The 19747-nt window shown below is 41.2% G+C and overlaps 1 protein-coding gene across 9 annotated transcripts in view; it reads right to left on the reverse strand.

The window, feature by feature from the left end:
* SMIM14 (small integral membrane protein 14) overlaps window positions 1–19747 on the reverse strand; it is a 94530-nt gene that overhangs the window by 44633 nt on the left and 30150 nt on the right. For 8 of the 9 annotated variants that reach the window (XM_063808462.1, XM_063808463.1, XM_063808460.1 and 5 more), the window contains 1 exon segment: window positions 16109–16218. In XM_063808462.1, the coding sequence (XP_063664532.1) occupies window positions 16109–16183 (75 nt within the window). In that variant the 5' untranslated portion in view covers window positions 16184–16218. 9 annotated transcript variants of the gene reach the window in all.

Raw genomic sequence — 19747 nt, forward strand, 5'->3', positions numbered from 1 at the left:
GATAAAAAGGAATCTGACCAAGGGTCTCCCAAATCATGTTTTTACAGTACTTTAATACAGAAACAAATTTACTTTATTTTTTCTTGAGACAGAGTCTCGCTCTGTCACCCAGGCTGGAGTACAATGGCGCGATCTCTGCACACTGTAACCTCTGCCTCCTGGGCTCAAGCAATTTTCCTGCCTCAGCCTCTCAAGTAGCTGGAATTACAGGTGCCCATCACTACATCTGGCTAATTTTTGTATTTTTAGTAGAGATGAGTTTTCACCATGTTGACCAGGCTGGTTTCAAACTCCTGACCTCAAATGATTCGCCCGCCTTAGCTTCCCACAGTGCTGGGATTACAGGCGTGAGCCACTGCACCTGGCCCAGAAACAAATTTCAATAAAGATGTAGAAGTTTTAGTTATGCTGTTTAGATTAAGAGTTGAAATACAGAGCTCAACAATTAAAACATAAAAATGAAGAGGATTACCTGCATTCCAAAATCTTAGATTCCAACAGAACAGGAAAAACACATGAGCATAATCCAAGTTCGCATTTCTAAATCCATCTGCTTTCTCTTTCTAGAATTCCTATCATTAATAGAAGAAACTATATGCCAAGTGACAGCCAGTGAAGCAGAACAACAGGAGAAGACGGCGAAGCCAGAAGCAAATTATTTCAATGGAAGAAAAATCCCCTCTCCAGGTTGTTTTCATTGGTATAAGGATATGAGTTACTTTTTAAAAAAGAACACTAGGCGGCCGGGCACAGTGGCTCACACCTGTAATCCTAGCACTTTGGGAGGCCGAGGTGGGCGGATCACAAGGTCAGGAGTTCGAGACCAGTCTGGCCAACATAGTGAAACCGTCTCTACTAAAAATACAAAAAATTAGCTGGGTGTGGTGGCGTGCACCTGTAATCCCAGATACTCAGGAGGCTGAGACAGGAGAATTGCGTGAACGTGAGAGGCAGAGGCTGCAGTGAGCCGAGATCACACCACTGCACTCCAGCCTGGGCAACACAGCAAGACTCTGTTTCAAAAAAAAAAAAAAAAAAAAAGAATACTAAAGTAGTTACAAGGAAATATCTGATTTTTCTTTTTCTTGTTTTATAAAGAATACTAGACAACTTAAAACAATAATTTATGCAAGGTACGGTGGCTCACACCTGTAATCCCAGCACTTTGGGGGGCCAAGGCAGGTGGATCACCTGAGGTTGGGAGTTCGAGACCAGCCTGACCAACATGGTGAAATCTCGTCTCTACTAAAAATACAAAATTAGCTGGGCGTGGTGGCGCTTGCCTGTAATCCCAGCTACTCAGGAGGCTGAGGCAGGAGAATTGCTTGTGGAATTGAGGTGGAAGTTATGGTGACCCGAGAATGCGCCATTGCACTCCAGCCTGAGCAACAAGAACAAAACTCTGCCTCAAAAAAAAAAAAGAATGATTCATGATTAGACGGGGGTTTTGTGTAGGCAACTTTCTATACATATACTAGTATTCTACTACTACATCACTAAAAATCCATAGTTATCGGCTGGGCGTGGTGGCTCACGCCTGCAATCTCAGCACTTCGGGAGGCCAAGGTGGGCGGATCACCTAAGGTCAGGAGTTCGAGACCAGCATGGCCAACAAGGCGAAACCCCGTCTCTACTAAAAATACAAAAGTTAGCCGGGCGTGGTGGCAGGCGCCTGTAATCCCAGCTACTTGGGAGGCTGAGGCAGGAGAATTGCTTGAACCCAGGAGGCGTAGGTTGCTGTGAGCCCAGATTGAGCCATTGCACTCCCGCTTGGGAGACAGGGCAACACTCTGTCTCAAAAAAAAAAAAAAAAAAAAATTCCATAGTTATCACGGGGCATATTCCTATATTAAATAACACAGAATTATATGTAACACGATGAAGATTCCCAGATTGTCACTGAAAGAGACTCACCGTCTATCCTTATCTACCTTTTTAAGTCCTTTTAGGCAGTATTATAAAGCACTAAATCTCTAATGAAAGTACAGTTGTCCCTTGGTATCTGCAGGGGCTTGGTTCCAGGAACCCCCCCTCAGATTCCAAATCCAGACACTCAAATCCCTTATATAAAATTGTATAGTATTTACATACAATCTATGAACATCCTCCCATAGACAAATTGTCTCTAGATTACTTATAATACTTAATACAATGTACAGGCTATGTAAACAGTGGTTATGCTATTGTTTTATTATTTGTATTATTATTATTATTTTTTAATATTTTTGATTTACAGTTGGCTAAATCCATGAATCCAGAGAGCACAGGTATGAAGGGCCAACTGTATTAGATTAGGAAAGAAAAAAGTCCGTGATATGAGATAATACCTCAATTTTTTAAGTGTTTCTGAACATTCCTGAGACAAGCAGAAGTATACATACACCTGGCAAAATCAACTGCATTAAGAATAGTCTAACACTCGCTGTAACTCAGTGATGTAATTAAATCATAGAAAAGACCCATGCCAAGTAAGTAAGTAAAACCTTGTCACCAGCACCCCAAAACGGGCATTCTTTGTACTGCAATCATATCAGTCTTGAACTTAAACACTGTTAGTTTATAATATGTACTTTTTTTTTGAGACAGTCTCCCTCTGTCACGCAGGATGGAGTGCAGTGGTGTGATAACAGATCACTGCAACCTCCACCTCCCAGACTCAAGTGATTCTCATGTCTCAGCCTCCCAAGTAGCTGGGATTACAGGCACCCACCACCAGGCCCAGCTAATTTTTGTATTTTTAGTAGAGACTACTACCAACAGGGTTTCACCATGTTGGCCAGGTTGGTCTCAAACTCCTGGCCTCAAATGATCTGCCTGCCTCAGCCTCCCAAAGTGCTGGGATTACAGGCGTAAGCCACCCCACCCGGCCCTATAATGTGTACTTTAAAATAACCCTATAATAACATAGTCAGAGAAGCTTAGTGAGGTGGCTCACGACTGTAATCTTAGCACTTAAGGAGGGTGGAACAGGAGGAAGCTTGAGGCTAGGTGTGTGAGACAGCCTAGGCAACACAGTGAGACCCCATCTCTACAAAAAAAATACAAAAATTAGCCAGGCACAATGGTGTGTACCTGTAGAACCAGCTACTCCGGAGACTGAGGCGGGAGGATCGCTTGAGCCCAGGAGTTCAAGGCCGCAGTGATCTATTACACCACTCCACTCCAGCCTAGATGATACAATGAGACCCTGTCTCTTAAAATAAAAATAAAGGAAAAATATAGATAGATAGACAGATAGATAGATAGTCACAGAGATGGTCATTTGCCTCTTTTTTTTTTTTTTTTAAGACAAGGTCTCACTTTGTTGCTCAGGCTGGTTTCTAAATCCTGCCTTTAAACAATCCTCCCGCCTCTGCCTCCGAAAGTGCTGAGATTATGAGCGTGAGCCCAGCCAGATTTATATTCTTTGTACTAAAACTTATATATAACCAGCGATGAGGCAGTAGTAAGAGAAGTTCCAACTGCTGTTAGTGCCCATAAAGCTTTATGAGAGGATACTTTTCTTCTATTTTTATAGATTTTTTAAAACATTCTGATGAGAACAAATCCTACCAATTTATAAATCAAGGTAATGAGAAGTTTTATTAAGAATTATTGAACAGCTACATTGTAGTGTACATTTTCTTTTCAAATCATATAACTATGGTGCATTTAAAGATTTTCTTCTTCAGAAAAGAGAGAAGAATCAAATAGATGCAATAAAAAATGATAAAGGGGATATCACCACCAATCCCACAGAAATACAAACTACCATCAGAGAATACTACAAACGCCTCTACGCAAAGAAACTAGAAAATCTAGAAGAAATGGTTAAATTCCTCGACACATACACCCTCCCAAGACTAAACCAGGAAGAAATTGACTCTCTGAATAGACCAATAACAGGCTCTGAAATTGTGGCAATAATTAATAGCTTACCAACCAAAAAGAGTCCAGGACCAGATGGATTCACAGCCGAATGCTACCAGAGGTACAAGGAGGAACTGGTACCATTCCTTCTGAAACTATTCCAATCAATAGAAAAAGAGGGAATCCTCCCTAACTCATTTTATGAGGCCAGCATCATCCTGATACCAAAGCCGGGCAGAGACACAACCAAAAAAGAGAATTTTAGACCAATATCCTTGATGAACATTGATGCAAAAATCCTCAATAAAATACTGGCAAACCAAATCCAGCAGCACATCAAAAAGCTTATCCACCATGACCAAGTGGGCTTCATTCCTGGGATGCAAGGCTGGTTCAATATATGCAATTCAATAAATGTAATCCAGCATATAAACAGAACCAAAGACAAAAACCACATGATTATCTCAATAGATGCAGAAAAGGCCTTTGACAAAATTCGACAACCCTTCATGCTAAAAACTTTCAATAAATTAGGTATTGATGGGACGTATCTCAAAATAATAAGAGCTATCTATGACAAACCCACAGCCAATATCATACTGAATGGGCAAAAACTGGAAGCATTCCCTTTGAAAACTGGCACAAGACAAGGATGCCTTCTCTCACCACTCCTATTCAACATAGTGTTGGAAGTTCTGGCCAGGGCAATTAGGCAGGAGAAGGAAATAAAGGGTATTCAATTAGGAAGAGGAAGTCAAATTGTCCCTGTTTGCAGATCACATGATTGTATATCTAGAAAACCCCATTGTCTCAGCCCAAAATCTCCTTAAGCTGATAAGCAACTTCAGCAAAGTCTCAGGATACAAAATCAATGTACAAAAATCACAAGCATTCTTATACACCAATAACAGACAAACAGAGAGCCAAATCATGAGTGAACTCCCATTCACAATTGCTTCAAAGAGAATAAAATACCTAGGAATCCAACTTACAAGGGATGTGAAGGACCTCTTCAAGGAGAACTACAAACCACTGCTCAATGAAATAAAAGAGGATACAAACAAATGGAAGAATATTCCATGCTCATGGGTAGGAAGAATCAATATCATGAAAATGGCCATACTGCCCAAGGTAATTTATAGATTCAATGCCATCCCCATCAAGCTACCAATGACTTTCTTCATAGAATTGGAAAAAACTACTTTAAAGTTCATATGGAACCAAAAAAGAGCCCGCATTGCCAAGTCAATCCCAAGCCAAAAGAACAAAGCTGGAGGCATCACGGTACCTGACTTCAAACTATACTACAAGGCTACAGTAACCAAAACAGCATGGTACTGGTACCAAAACAGAGATATAGATCAATGGAACAGAACAGAGCCCTCGGAAATAACGCCGCATATCTACAACTATCTGATCTTTGACAAACCTGACAAAAACAAGCAATGGGGAAAGGATTCCCTATTTAATAAATGGTGCTGGGAAAACTGGCTAGCCATATGTAGAAAGCTGAAACTGGATCCCTTCCTTACACCTTACACAAAAATTAATTCAAGATGGATTAAAGACTTAAACGTTAGACCTAAAACCATAAAAACCCTAGAAGAAAACCTAGGCATTACCATTCAGGACATAGGCATGGGCAAGGACTTCATGTCTAAAACACCAAAAGCAATGGCAACAAAAGCCAAAATTGACAAATGGGATCTAATTAAACTAAAGAACTTCTGCACAGCAAAAGAAACTACCATCAGAGTGAACAGGCAACCTACAAAATGGGAGAAAATTTTTGCAACCTACTCATCTGATAAAGGGCTAATATCCAGAATCTACAATGAACTCAAACAAATTTACAAGAAAAAAACAAACCACCCCATCAAAAAGTGGGCGAAGGACATGAACAGACACTTCTCAAAAGAAGACATTTATGCAGCCAAAAAACACATGAAAAAATGCTCACCATCACTGGGCATCAGAGAAATGCAAATCAAAACCACAATGAGATACCATCTCACACCAGTTAGAATGGCGATCATTAAAAAGTCAGGAAACAACAGGTGCTGGAGAGGATGTGGAGAAATAGGAACACTTTTACACTGTTGGTGGGACTGTAAACTAGTTCAACCCTTGTGGAAGTCAGTGTGGCGATTCCTCAGGGATCTAGAACTAGAAATACCATTTGACCCAGCCATCCCATTACTGGGTATATACCCAAAGGACTATAAATCATGCTGCTATAAAGACACATGCACACGTACGTTTATTGCGGCACTATTCACAATAGCAAAGACTTGGAACCAACCCAAATGTCCAACAATGATAGACTGGATTAAGAAAATGTGGCACATATACACCATGGAATACTATGCAGCCATCAAAAATGATGAGTTCATGTCCTTTGTAGGGACATGGATGAAACTGGAAATCATCATTCTCAGTAAACTATTGCAAGAACAAAAAACCAAACACCGCATATTCTCACTCATAGGTGGGAATTGAACAATGAGAACACATGGACACAGGAAGGGGAACATCACACTCTGGGGACTGTTGTGGGGTGGGGGGAGGGGGGAGGGATAGCTTTAGGAGATATACCTAATACTAAATGACAAGTTAATGGGTGCAGCACACCAGCATGGCACATGTATACATATGTAACTAACCTGCACATTGTGCACATGTACCCTAAAACTTAAAGTATAATAATAATAAAATAAAATAAAAGATTTTCTTCTTCAATGAAAACGTTTTCTGTAACCACGATTTTTTTTTTTTTTTTTTTTTTTTGAGACAGAGTCTCACTCTGTGGCCCAGGCCAGAGTGCAGTGGCACAATCTTGGCTCACTTCAACCTCTGCCTCCTGGGCTCAAGCGATTCTCCCACCTCAGCCTCCTGAGTAGCTGGGATTATTACAGGCACGCGTCATCACACCTGGCTAATTTTTTTTATTTTCTGTAGAGAAGGGGTTTTACCATGTTGCCCAGGCTGGTTTCAAACTCCTAGACTCAAGTGATCGGTGGCCTCTGCCTCCTTTGGGAAGAGTGCTGAGTTTACAGGGGTGAGCCACCATGCCAGGCCTGTAATTACTAATTTTTGTATATATCTGTACGAGGTGCTTAGAAGTTTTATTTTTAGGTTAATTATTTGAGTGGGTAATGCATTCACATGGTTTTAAAATATAAAAATACAGTGAAGAGTATGCCTCCTGCTCCTTCCTCCTACTCCTCTACCCCACCCTTGATTGCATATATAGTGCCTTTTTTTCTTTCTTTCTTTGAGATGGAGTTTTGCTCTTGTTGCTCAGGCTGGAGTGCAATGGCGTGATCTCGGCTCACCGCAACCTCCACCTCCCAGGTCCAAGCGATTCTCCTGCCTCAGCCTCCCAAGTAGCTGGGATTACAGGAATGTGCCACCACGCCTGGCTAATTTTGCATTTTTAGTAGAGACATGGTTTCTCCATGTTAGTCAGGCTGGTCTCGAACTCCTGACCTCAGGTGATCCGCTTGCCTCGGCCTCCCAAAGTGCTGGGATTACAGGCGTGAGCCACCAGGCCCGGCTGCATATATAGTGCTTTTTAAGGTGCTTAAAGGAGACCAACCAAGAAGAACATGATGCTGAAGGAACAGCCTGAAACTAAATGGTCAGGACTGAACATGTCTCTGCCACTCTCTGGTCAGTTCCAACACCTGGGAAAACTAACTTACTTCAGTTTCCTTATCTGTAAAAAGAAATCCTAGTACTTACATTAGAGGTTTTCAATGGACTAGGCCCCCTTCAAACCCTCCCCACTGTAACCACTGTTTGAGGTATATCCCTTTGAACCTTTTTTACGTATTTGCAAAAACATTGTACTGACTTCAGCAATACACAAGCCTACAAAGTCTTCGTTATGGCACTCACTAGCATTTCTCTGATACTTCTAAAATATCAGTTTATCAAATTCTCTTTGTATTTCTAATAGTTTTGCATTCTCACCGTCATCCAGGCTGGAGTGCAGTGATGCAATCACACCTCATTGCAGCCTTGACTTCCCAGGCTCAGGCGATCCTCTGACCTCAGCCTCTGAAGGAGCTGTGACTATAGGTATGTGCCAAGATGCCCAGCTAATTTTTGTATTTTTTGTAGAAAAGGGATTTTGCCGTATTGCCCAGGCTGGTCTTGAACTCCTAGGTTCAAGCAATCTGCTTGCCTTGGCCTCCCAAAGTGCTGGGATTACAGGGATGAGCCACGGTGCCCGGCCCAGGTTTCTTTTTTTTTTTTTTTTTTTTTTTTTTTTAGCCTACTTCTTCTCTCATTCTAAGGTTCCCCAGTGCATCTATATGACTCCCTAGAGTATTCTGGACATCTGAGAAGCAGATTTTTGGTTGTTGTGATTGGCTTGCATCCTACATGGCTTAAAAATGTCCTACTAGACACTCACAAAAATGAAAACCCTGAGCCTATAATCTAACTTCATCTGACAGAAAAATATAATTTTCAGATGGTATTGACTTTTCAAGGAATTAAACTGGACTTTAGCATTTAAATCAGGGAAAATTGTACTTAGTTTTATTTAAAGCTCTACCAAGACCTGTCCTCCATTTCAGAAAGTCATTGTCACTGGTGGTTTTTTTTTTTTTTTTTTTTGGAGACAGAGTCTGGCTCTGTTGCCCAGGCTGGAGCGCAGTGGCACCATCTAAGCTCACTGCAAGCTCCGCCTCCGGGGTTCAAGTGATTCTCCTGCCTCAGCCTCCCGAGTAGCTGGGATTACAGGCACCTGCCACCACACCCAGCTAATTTTTGTATTTTTAGTAGAGACAGGGTTTCACCATGTTGGCCAGACTGTCACTGGTGGTATTTAAACCCAACAAAACAAACATGTATGAGTCTGCATTTATAACCGTAATGTTCATGATTTTTCCTATTAGTAAGTATTTACTTCATCTTGTCTTCTAATGTAGCTGTACCTCACTACATCATGGTCCTTTTATTTTCTTCAACTACTTTGCCTGTTTTTCTGCTCACATTAATGAAGGACTAGCTCAATGAACAGTTAGGGCATACAAACAGCTTCCCTAATCAAGGAAGTATGCAGGCAGGCTAAAGAGCCTCTTAACTCTCAAAATAGGGAAGAGTTCATTACAAGACTTTATATCACATTTCATTCCAAAACCAGGTGTTTTTTCTCTTCCTTCTCACTTTATTTACAACCACTATAGAGTTCAGGGTTTCCTTGGTTTCCCTCTTGGTCCTTAACATGCAACTAGGAGTCCTCCCCACAAAAAGTTTTCTACTTGTCTTAGACAGCAACTCTCGTGGTTTTAGCCTGGTAGCAAAGGCCTAAGCCAGTTACCTTATATTGCATAGAAGGGAAAAGAGGCACAACAGATCCAGCTACTCAATAGACCTATTCCTCCTTTTTGTACTCACTGAAAGGTTTTGCTTTCTGTTTTGTGTGGTAGTTTTAATTGTTTTAGTTATTCGTGTACACAATTTAGAGTCAAACAGTTCTATAAGGTTTGTTCTGAAAAACAGTAATTTTTCATCCTCCTACCCACTTCTCCCTCCAGAGGCAACCATTTTCAACTTTTAGCTGATTGTTTTACTGCTTACCTCCATGTCTTTTATATATAAATATGCATTATTGCTACTTCTTGATTTTTCCATGTTAAATACCCATAGATGTACCAGTATAGAGTATGAAGATCTGCTTCTCCTCCCTGACCCGTGTATACTCTTTCCATCCCCTAATAATGGTTGTATCATAAAGTTGTTTAGTTCAGTACTCAGTTATCAATTATAACTACATAAACGTTCTTCACAGTTGAGTCACACAGTAAACTATACTGTAATTACTTTTTCTTTTCTGTACTACTTAATGTGTTTCTTTAAAGTTAGTAAATTTTTTTGCATTTTTCTATGACTTTTCAAAACTTGTTTACAGTTCCCTAGATCACAAGATGTCTAGACTCACCAGGTATTCTACCAATTCATCTTTCTAAAAAAGTCTCTCCCAGAGCCATGTGACCCCCACACCCCCATCCACCGCCCCCCTGCAATTAAGCCAGCTCCCTGTAGTCCTGATGCACAGCTGCCACCCTGGGATGTCCCTTCACCATTATCCTGGAAGGTACTTTGTTTCTCTTATGTGCTAGATCTGCTTTCTACACTCAAAATCCTAGTCTTCTTTCTTGGCTTATGCCTTCATTTCGGTGAAAAATAGCTCATCCTCTAGGAACTTCCTATGAAAGCATACTCCCCCAACTTGATTGAGAGACTGGCTGGATACAGAATGCTGGATTGGTAATGACTTCCCTTCAGGATTTTCAAGCCACTGTGCCAATGCCTTCTAGTTTCCAGTTTTGCTGTTGAGAAGTCTAAAGTCGTTTAGATTCTTGACCCTTAGTATGTGACCTGTTTTCCAGGAACAGCAAGGGGGCCAGAATTTTTAGAACAAAGTGGGCAAAGGAGAAGAGTAGGGTGGAAGGGGATAGATCACACAGGACCATGTAAATTTCATTTTTTTTTACTCTGAGTCTCATGGAAGCTACTGTAGGATTCTGAGCAAAGGAGAAACATTACTGACTTAACTAAAATGGATCACTTCAACTGCTGTAGTGAGACTAAACTTGAGGGGGCTTGGGGGTAGCAAGAGGGCAGAAACAAGGTGATCCATAAAGAGGCTAAATGCAGCAATCCAGGCAAGAGATGATGGTAGATTAGACCAAGGTGTTGCACTGGAGGTGTGAAAAATGGCTGGATTCTGGATGTATTTTTAAGGTTGACCCAAAGGATGGTTCTGCATCAGATGTGGGTTGAAAGAAGAGGGTAGGCTGGGCATGGTGGCTCACACCTGTAATCCCAGGACTTTGGGAGGCTCAGGCGGGTGGATCACGAGGTCAAGAGATCGAGACCATCCTGGCCAACATGATGAAACCCCGTCTCTACTAAAATTACAAAAATTAGCTGGGCGTGGTAGCGCACACCTATAGTCCCAGCTACTTGGGAGGCTGAGGCAGGAAAATTGCTTGAACCCGGGAAGCGGAGGTTGCAGTGAGTCGAGATCGTGCCACTGCACTCCAGCCTGAACAACAGAGTGAGACTCCGTCTCAAAAACAACAACAACAAAAAAAAAAAAAAAAGAAAAAGAGGGTAAAAGATAATTGAACTAAAATTGTTACCTAAACATTCAGAATAAGCTTAGGGGCAAGATAAATTTGGTTACACACATGTCAAACTTAAAATGCCTATTAGTTTCTAAATGGAAAAGATGTGTCAACATTTGGATATACAAAGACCTGGAATCCAGAAGCATGAGCATCTTAGCCCAGCTGGCATTGGGGCATGACTTTGGCTCTTGTTTTGACAACTTACCCTCCCTTTTATCCTATTTCCCATGCCAGGCTCTCCAATGTGAGCTACAAAATATACTTTAATAACTCCTTTCTCAAACTCCTGGCCTCAAGTGATCCACCCGCCTCAGCCTCCCAAAGTGATGAGATTATAGGCATGAGCCACCGTGCCCAGCCTAATCATCCAGAACTTCTATTACTCATAATGAAGAACCTTAACTGATAACACTATTAAATCAGGAAAAGGGCCGGGCGTGGTGGCTCAAACCTGTAATCCCAGCACTTTGGGAGGCTGAGGCGGGTGGATCACCTGACGTCAGGAGTTTGAGACCAGCCTGGCCAACATGGTGAAACCCCATCTCTACTAAAAATACAAAAATTAGCCGAGCGTGGTGGCAGGCGCCTGTAATCCCAGCTACTCAGGAGGCTGAGGCAGGAGAATCGCTTGAATGCAGGAGGTGGAGGTTGCAGTGAGCCGAGATGGCGCCATTGCACTCCAGCCTGGGCAACAAGAGCGAAACTCCATCTCAAGAAAAAACAAAACAAAACAAGAGAAAAAACTAGCCAGATGTGGTTAGCCGAGCGTGGTGGCAGGCGCCTGTAGTCCCAGCTACTCGGGAGGCTGAGGCAGGAGAATCGCTTGAACCCGGGAGGCGGACGTTGCAGTGAGCAGAGATCGCGCCATTGCACTCCAGTCTGGGTGACAGAGGGAGACTCCATCTCAAAATAAATAAATAAATAAACAAACAAAGCAGGAAAAGAAGTTTTAAATTGTGAATAAATACAATTTTATTTTAAAAATTAAAAATAGGGAATGTATATTCAGGGCAACTTGAGTGTATGCTCCCAGAAAGCAAAAAAAAAGTTTATTAAAAAAAATTTAACATAACAGATTTATGTATCATACTCTTAAGCATTATTTATAGTAGTACATAGTATACTTTATTATTTATGAAAAGGAACTAATAATAAAATCCTAACTGCTCCTAAGTTGTGTATATTCCTTGGCAAAGCTCATCTATTTCTACAGAATAGGCAAAAACTAAACCACAGCCCAGCATATAACTAATGACCTAACCTGTAAATCATCATTAAAATCTTCAAGTTTCTCCAGGTGTCTACTTGCTATAAGAACTTTAAATTCTTAAAAATTGATGATATTCTGGCCTTCAAAAAAACCCAATTACATTACATGAGGTCAACAAAAAAACCCAAAAATTCACAATTAGTACTTGAAATTTTACTCTATTACAAAGATGAATTAAATGTCCATTTTTAGAAAGTGAGAATAAATCTGTTCTGTCATCATACTGTATCAGTAACTACATCTGTGAGTTTCCTAAGCACACAGGGATTTAAATTCCCGTAGTTACAACTAACGGCAAAAAATTATACCCTCAGATAAATTGCTTTTAAAATACAGGCTGGGAGTTAACTTAGAGTTCTATAAAGCTGTCAGATAACAGGTACTAAGAAAAAAGGTCCTCTGAAGTATAAAAGTAGAAGATAATGGATGAGGTGGGGTGCAGTGGCTCATGCCTATAATCCCAACACTTTGGGAGGCTAAGGTGGGAGGATCACTTGAGGCCAGGAGTTCGAGACCACCCTGGGCAACCTGGGGAGATCCCATCTCTACCAAAATGTAAAAAATTAGTTGGGCATGGTGGTGCATGCCTGTAATCCTAGCTACCTGGGAGGCTAAAGTGGGAGGATTGCTTGAGCCCAGGAGTTCAAGGTTGCAATGAGCTATTACCACACCACTGCATTTCAGCCTGGGGGAAAAGAATAAGACCCTATCTCAAAAAAAAAAAAAAAAAAAATGCTAGTTTGGTGACTCATGCCTGTAATCCCAGCACTTTGGGAGGGCGAGGTAGGCAGATAGTTGAGCTCAGGAGTTCAAGACCAGCCTGGGCAACATGGTAGAACCTCACCTCTATAAAAAAACAAAAATTAGCCAGGTGTGGTGGCTGGTGCCTGTGGTCCCAGCTACTCAGGAGACTGAGGCAGGAGGATTGCTTGAGCCTGGGAGACAGAGGTTGCAGTGCGCAGAGATCGTGCCACTGCCCTACAGCCTGGGTGACAGCAAAGTCATGTCTCAAAAAAAAAAAAAAATGATGATAATGGATGCATGAGAGGTGGAAAAGCCTATTAGAAAAGAATATTGGCCGGGCGCAGTGGCTCACGCCTGTAATCCCAGCACTTTGGGAGGCCGAGGCAGGCGGATCACCTGAGGTCAGGAGTTCGAGACCAGCCTGGCCAACATGGTAAAACCCCATCATCTCTACTAAAAATACAAAAAGTAGCTGGGCGTGGTGGCAGGCGCCTGTAATCCCAGCTGCTCGGGAGGCTGAGGCATGAGAATCGTTTGAATCCAGGAGGCAGAGGTTGCAGTGAGCCAAGATTGCATCATTGTACTCCAGCCTGGGCAACACAGCAGACTCCATGTCAAAAAACAAACAAACAAAAACGATCGGCTCTTTGCTTCATAAACAAATATTCTCTCCTTAGACTCATCTATTTTTACACCAAGTTATCAGAGCCATCACATTACCATTATATTTCTATACCCTCAAGAGTCTGATTTAATGTATAAGTTCTTATTTTATTCCTTTCCTTCTGAGGCATTCTTAAGGATCACAAGTCCTAGTGCATGCTGACTCTAAAAAAGTACATCATTCACAAGAAACACATTTCTGATCACTATATGTAGCAACACTAAGCAAGCAGAAAACCTGCTTATTAGTTATTGACAACTTAAATATTTGAGCAAATGTTTGTACGTACCTTTATTAACTGACATACAAGAGTATTTTAAAACAATAAAATGTTACAGGTTGAGTATCCCTAATCTGAAAGCCAAAATGCTTCAAAATCTGAAATTTTTTGAGCACCAACATGATGATCAAAGGAAATGCTCTTTGGAGCATTTTGTATTTTCAGATTAGGGATGTTAAACCAGTAAGTATAATGCAAATATTCCAAAATGCAAAAAAAATCCAAAACACCTCTGGTCCCAAGCATTTTGGATAAGGGATACTCAACCAGTATAATGTGTAATATAAGAATATACTTCACTGTTAATAATGGTCAAATTTTTCCTTTTGCACATAAAAAGTATAAAGTATAATATAGGCTGGGCGCGGTGGCTCATGCCTGTAATCCCAGCACTTTGGGAGGCTGAGGCAGGTGGATCACGAGGTCAGGAGATTGAGACCATCCTGGCTAACATGGTGAAACCCCATTTCTACTAAAAAATACAAAAAATTAGCCGGGTGTGGTGGCGGGCACCTGTAGTCCCAGCTACTTGGGAGGCTGAGGCAGGAGAATGGCGTGAACCTGGGAGGCGGAGCTTGCAATGAGCCAAGATCGCGCCACTGCACTCCAGCCTGGGTGACAGAGCGAGACTCCATCTCAAAAACAATAAATAAAAAAAAATAATAACAATAATAAAGTATAATATAAACAGCCCTGTATTTAAGCTTATAGACTCACTACAATCAACTCAATGAGACTATTCAAATCTTGTTGTTCAGAAATCTACCTCTGTCAAATAATTGATTTGTTTTCAGAAATGCTTTACATAGGCCAGGCGCAGCGGTTCACGCCTGTAATCCCAGCACTTTCGGGGACCGAGGTTGGCAGATCACCTGAGGTCAGGAGTTTGAGACCAGCCTGACCAACAAGGCGAAACCCCGTCTCTACTAAAAATACAAAAATTAGCTGGGCATGGTGGTGCACACCTGCAATCCCAGCTACTTGCAAAGTTGAGGCAGGAGAATCACTTGAACCCAGGAGGTGGAGGTTGCAGTGAGCCGAGATCGCACCACCGCATTCCAGCCTGGGTGGCAGAGTGAGACACTGTCTCAAAAAAAAAAAAAAAAAGAAATGCTTTACATAGAGATTCGTATTGTCATGCCATATGTTGGTGTAGGATTTGAACTATATCATAACAGGAACTGTCAACAGCAGCTTAGCAGGCAAACAAGCTCCACACAGCTAAAAACAATTTTATTTGTATTGATATAAAGTAGAAAAGGCAATATACATATGTGTTATCTACCCATGATGGCAAATGTCACCAACATAAATCTACCATAAAGACAGTAGTCTGGGCTGGGGAGGTGGATCACACCTGCATTCCCAGCACTTTGGGGGGCTGAGGTGGGCAGAACACTTGAGGTCAGGAGTTTGAGACCAGCCTGGGCAACATGGTGAAACCCAGTCTCTACTAAAAATGCAAATATTAGCCAGGCGTGGTGGCACACTCCTGTAGTCCCAGTTACTCGGGAGGCTGAGGCAGGAGAATCGCTTGAACTCAGGAGGTGGAGGCTGTAGTGAGCCGAGATAGCACCACTACACTCCAGCCTGGGAAACAGAGCGAGACTCCATCTCAAAATAATAATAATAATAATAATAACAATAATAAAGACGGTAGTCTGTTTTCATCTCTAATGAAATAATTGCTAGCAAACTTTTTTTTTTTTTTGAGACAGAGTCTTGTTCTGTCGCCCAGGCTAGAGTGCAGTGGCATGATCTCAGCTCACAACAATCTCCGCCTCCTGGGTTCAAGCAATTCTCGTGTCTCAGCCTTCCGAGTAGCTGGGATTAAAAGTGTGTGCCACCACGCCTGGCAAATTTTTATATTTTTAGTAGAGATGGGGTTTTGCTTTGTTGGCCAAACTGGTCTCGAACTCCTGAGTTCAAGTGATCCGCCCACCTTGGCCTCCCAAAGTGCTGGGATTACAGGTGTGAGCCACTGTGCCCGGTCACATTTTAATCATTACAACTTAAACAAATGTGGAATTTCAATTATGAAATACTCTTTAGTGACCATCAGATGAAAACCCTCCAATAACCAGTATTTTCATGAAAAGAGGATACAAGGGATACAGATCAGTTCAGAATAGGATTGTCCTGTTGCATCTCACCAGATTGATCAGTCTTCTCATTGCATGTTCATGAGAGCAAACACATTCACAGGGATCAAATCCACCTTCTGCCATGATTACCCAGCTTGATTTTACTTGACTGTTTAAATCTAGGAGGAAGGAAAAAATACTGTAAGTCTACAATTCAGAATTACTCTTTCTCTTGAGCTATGAAAAATTCTGATATTGATTACATTCACAATAGTATTAAACTATGTATAGTCTGTATTTATTGACTTGTATCTATTAATTTATTATTAATCTTATATGAATTATGAATCTATACAGGTGATTGGCTACCCCTTCTGCCATCAGCCCATAAATACAAATGTCTTCAATGCTCTAAACTGGCCCCACCTGTGATGCTGAGGATGCTAGAACCTACTCTGCTTAATTACTCAATTATTTGACTTTATTAGCTCCAGTATGCAAATAATTTAAACCAGCCTTTACCCTCACCAAGAAAGACATCTGAAAAGGTATCTAAAATGATACCAAGGTTTATGGGGGGAAATTAATGACATAGCTAAAAAATAGCTAGGTAGATTTCAAAAAATAAAGAGAAACAAATGAGAGGTCAAGATGGAGTATTGGCAACCAGATTTACTGTTCTGCCTAAAACAATTTTTTAAAAATTAGACAAAATACATGAAACAATTGTTTTTTGCTGTTGTTTTGTTTTGTTTTTAGACAGAGTCTCGCTCTGTCGCCCAGGCTGGAGTGCAGTGATACGATCTCAGCTCACTGCAACCTCCGCCTCCTGGGTTCAAGAGATTCTCCTGCCTCAGCTTCCGGAGTAGCTGGGATTACAGGCGTGCACCACGCCCGGCTACTTTTCATATTTTTAGTAGAGATGGGGTTTTGCCATGTTGGCCAGGCTGGTCTTGAACTCCTGACCTCAGGTGATCTGCCCACCTCGGCCTCCCAAAGTGCTAGGATTACAAGTGTAAGCCACCGTGCCCGGCCAGAAACAATTGTTTTTAAGATATTAAGACCAGGCGCACTGGCTTACTCCTGTAATCCCAGCACTTTGGGAGGCTGAGGCGGGAGGATCACTTGAGCTCAGGAGTTTGAGACCAGCCTGGGCAACCTAGTGAGACCTCACCTCTACAAATAATTTAAAAATTAGCTGGGCATGGTGGCACAAACCTGTGGTCCCAGCTACTCAGAAGGCTGAGGTGGGAGGATTGCTTGAGCCCTGGCAGTCAAGGCTGCAATAAGCCATGATCACGCCACTGCATTCCAGCCTGGGCAACACAGTGAGTTCACGTTTAAAAAAAAAAAAAAGGGCTGAGTGTGGTGGCTCACACCTGTAATCCCAGCACTTTGGGAGGCCGAGGCGGGTGGATCACAAGGTCAGGAGATAGAGGCCATCCTGGCCAACATGGTGAAACCCCGTCTCTACTAAAAATACAAAAATTAGCCAAGCGTGGTGGCGTGTGCTTGTAGTCCCAGCTACTCAGGAGGCTGAGACAGGAGAATCGCTTGAATCCGGGAGGCAGATGTTGCAGTGAGCCAAGATCGCGCCACTGCACTCCAGCCTGGCGACAGAGCAAGACTCCGTCTCAAAAAAAAAAAAAGACATTGAACATGAGGCTACAAAGAATAGTGATACCTGAGAGACAGAAAAACAAATGAGATGAGCCCTATCACTGGCCCAGTTTACTGCCTCGAGGAGACTCTAGTTCCAAGTATGTGGTGGGAAAACCCAGACCAGAGCCCAGTGGTATCCCTAAGTTGGGGAGAAGAAACTAGAAGAATGACTATATTAAGGAGAGACATTAAAGATAGTAAAATCATCCAACTGGACTGGTAGAGATAAAAACAATAGTGTCCGAAATGAAAAATACACCAGATGGGTTTAACAGCATATGAGACATTACAAAAGAAAAGATTACTGAATTTGAAGACATAATAACAGTAGCTATCAAAAATGAAATAATAGAAAAAGGGGTGGATAAACCAGTAGTCCCAGCTACTTGGGTGGTTGGGGCAGGAGGACCATTTGAGCCCAAGAGTTCAAGGCCAGCCTGAGCAACACAGTGAGAACCCATCTCTGAAAAAAATAAACAAAAACATACATAGGCCATTAGTGAGCTGTGGGACAACTTCAAATGGTCTAATATATGTGAATTGTGGACACATCCATCAAAACTTATCAAATTGTATATTTAAATGTGCATAGTTTATTGTTTATCAATTATATCTCAATAACGAGTAAAATTATGCTTATATACAGCATTAGCCATGGAAAACCATTCTGGTTAAAAGGTGGAATAGGCAGATCAATAAAACAATTCATAAATTAACTTAAAGGAACTTAGTTCATTCACTCAAAAATACTTAGTGCTTATGCTAAGCCTATTAGAAATTTAAAAGTAGGCTGAGCATGGTGGCTCACACCTGTAATCCTAGTAGTTTGGGAGGCTGAGGCAAGAGGATCACTTGAGCTCAGGAGTTCAAGAATAGCCTGAGCAACATAGTGAGACCTCATCTCTGTAAAAATAAAAAAGAAATTTAAAGTAAGCAAAAACTGATAGTTCTTACCCTAATGGTGTTCACATTCCAGTAGTAGACACAGATACTAATCTAAATGTTTTTTAAATTATAAATACAAACTGATAAATGCTATAAAAGATAAACGAAAGAGTGAAAAGACAACTCCCAGAATGGAATATTTGCAAATCATCTGTTTGATAAAGGTTTAGTATTCACAACATATAAAGAATTTCTATAACTCAATAACAAAAGATAAGCAATTTTTAAATGGCAAAGAACTTGAACAGACATTTATTCAAAGAAAATATACAAATGGCTAATAATTATATTAAAAACGCTTAAAGTCAGTAATCATTAGGGAGATGCAAATCAAAACCACAATTAGATACCACTTCATACCTACTAGTATGGCTATAATCAAAATGGAAAATGAGTGATGTAGAAAAACTAGAACCCTCATACAACCCTCATGTAAAATGGTGGTGTGGCTGCTGTGGAAAATAGTTTGAAAGTTCCTCAAAAGTTAAACACAGATTATCATAAGACTCAACAATTCTACTCATAGGTATATACCTAAGAGATTTGAAAACATAGACTCAAGATTGGGCATGGTGGCTCACGCCTATAATCCCAGCACTTTTGAAGGCTGAGGTGGGAGGATCACTTGAGCCCAGGCAACACGGTGAGCAAGACCCCGTCTGTATTTATAAACAACAACAAAAAAGAAAACATGAACTTCAACAGATACTTGTTTACCAAATATTCAGAGCAGCATTGTTTGCAATAGACAAGAGACAGAAACAACCCAAGTGTCCATCAAGTGAAAAATGGATAAACAAAATGTGGTATACACGTACAATGGGGATATTCAGCTGTAAAAAGGAATGAAGTTCTGATATGTTACAACATGAATGAACTTTGAAAACATTCATCAAACTGAAATTAGCCAGACAAAAAATAATATGCTATGATTCCATTTATATGAAATATCTAGCTAGAATAGGCAAATTCATGGAGACAGGAAGTAGAATGGTGACTTCCAGGGACTTAGGGAAGAAAGGAATGGGAAGTTACTGCTTAACGAGTTTCTATCTGTGGTAATAAAAAAGTTTTCAAAATGATGGTGATAATTGTACAACA

Source organism: Pan troglodytes, chromosome 3, assembly GCF_028858775.2.
Source record: "Pan troglodytes isolate AG18354 chromosome 3, NHGRI_mPanTro3-v2.0_pri, whole genome shotgun sequence".
In the NCBI taxonomy this organism is placed as follows: Eukaryota; Metazoa; Chordata; class Mammalia; order Primates; family Hominidae; genus Pan; species Pan troglodytes.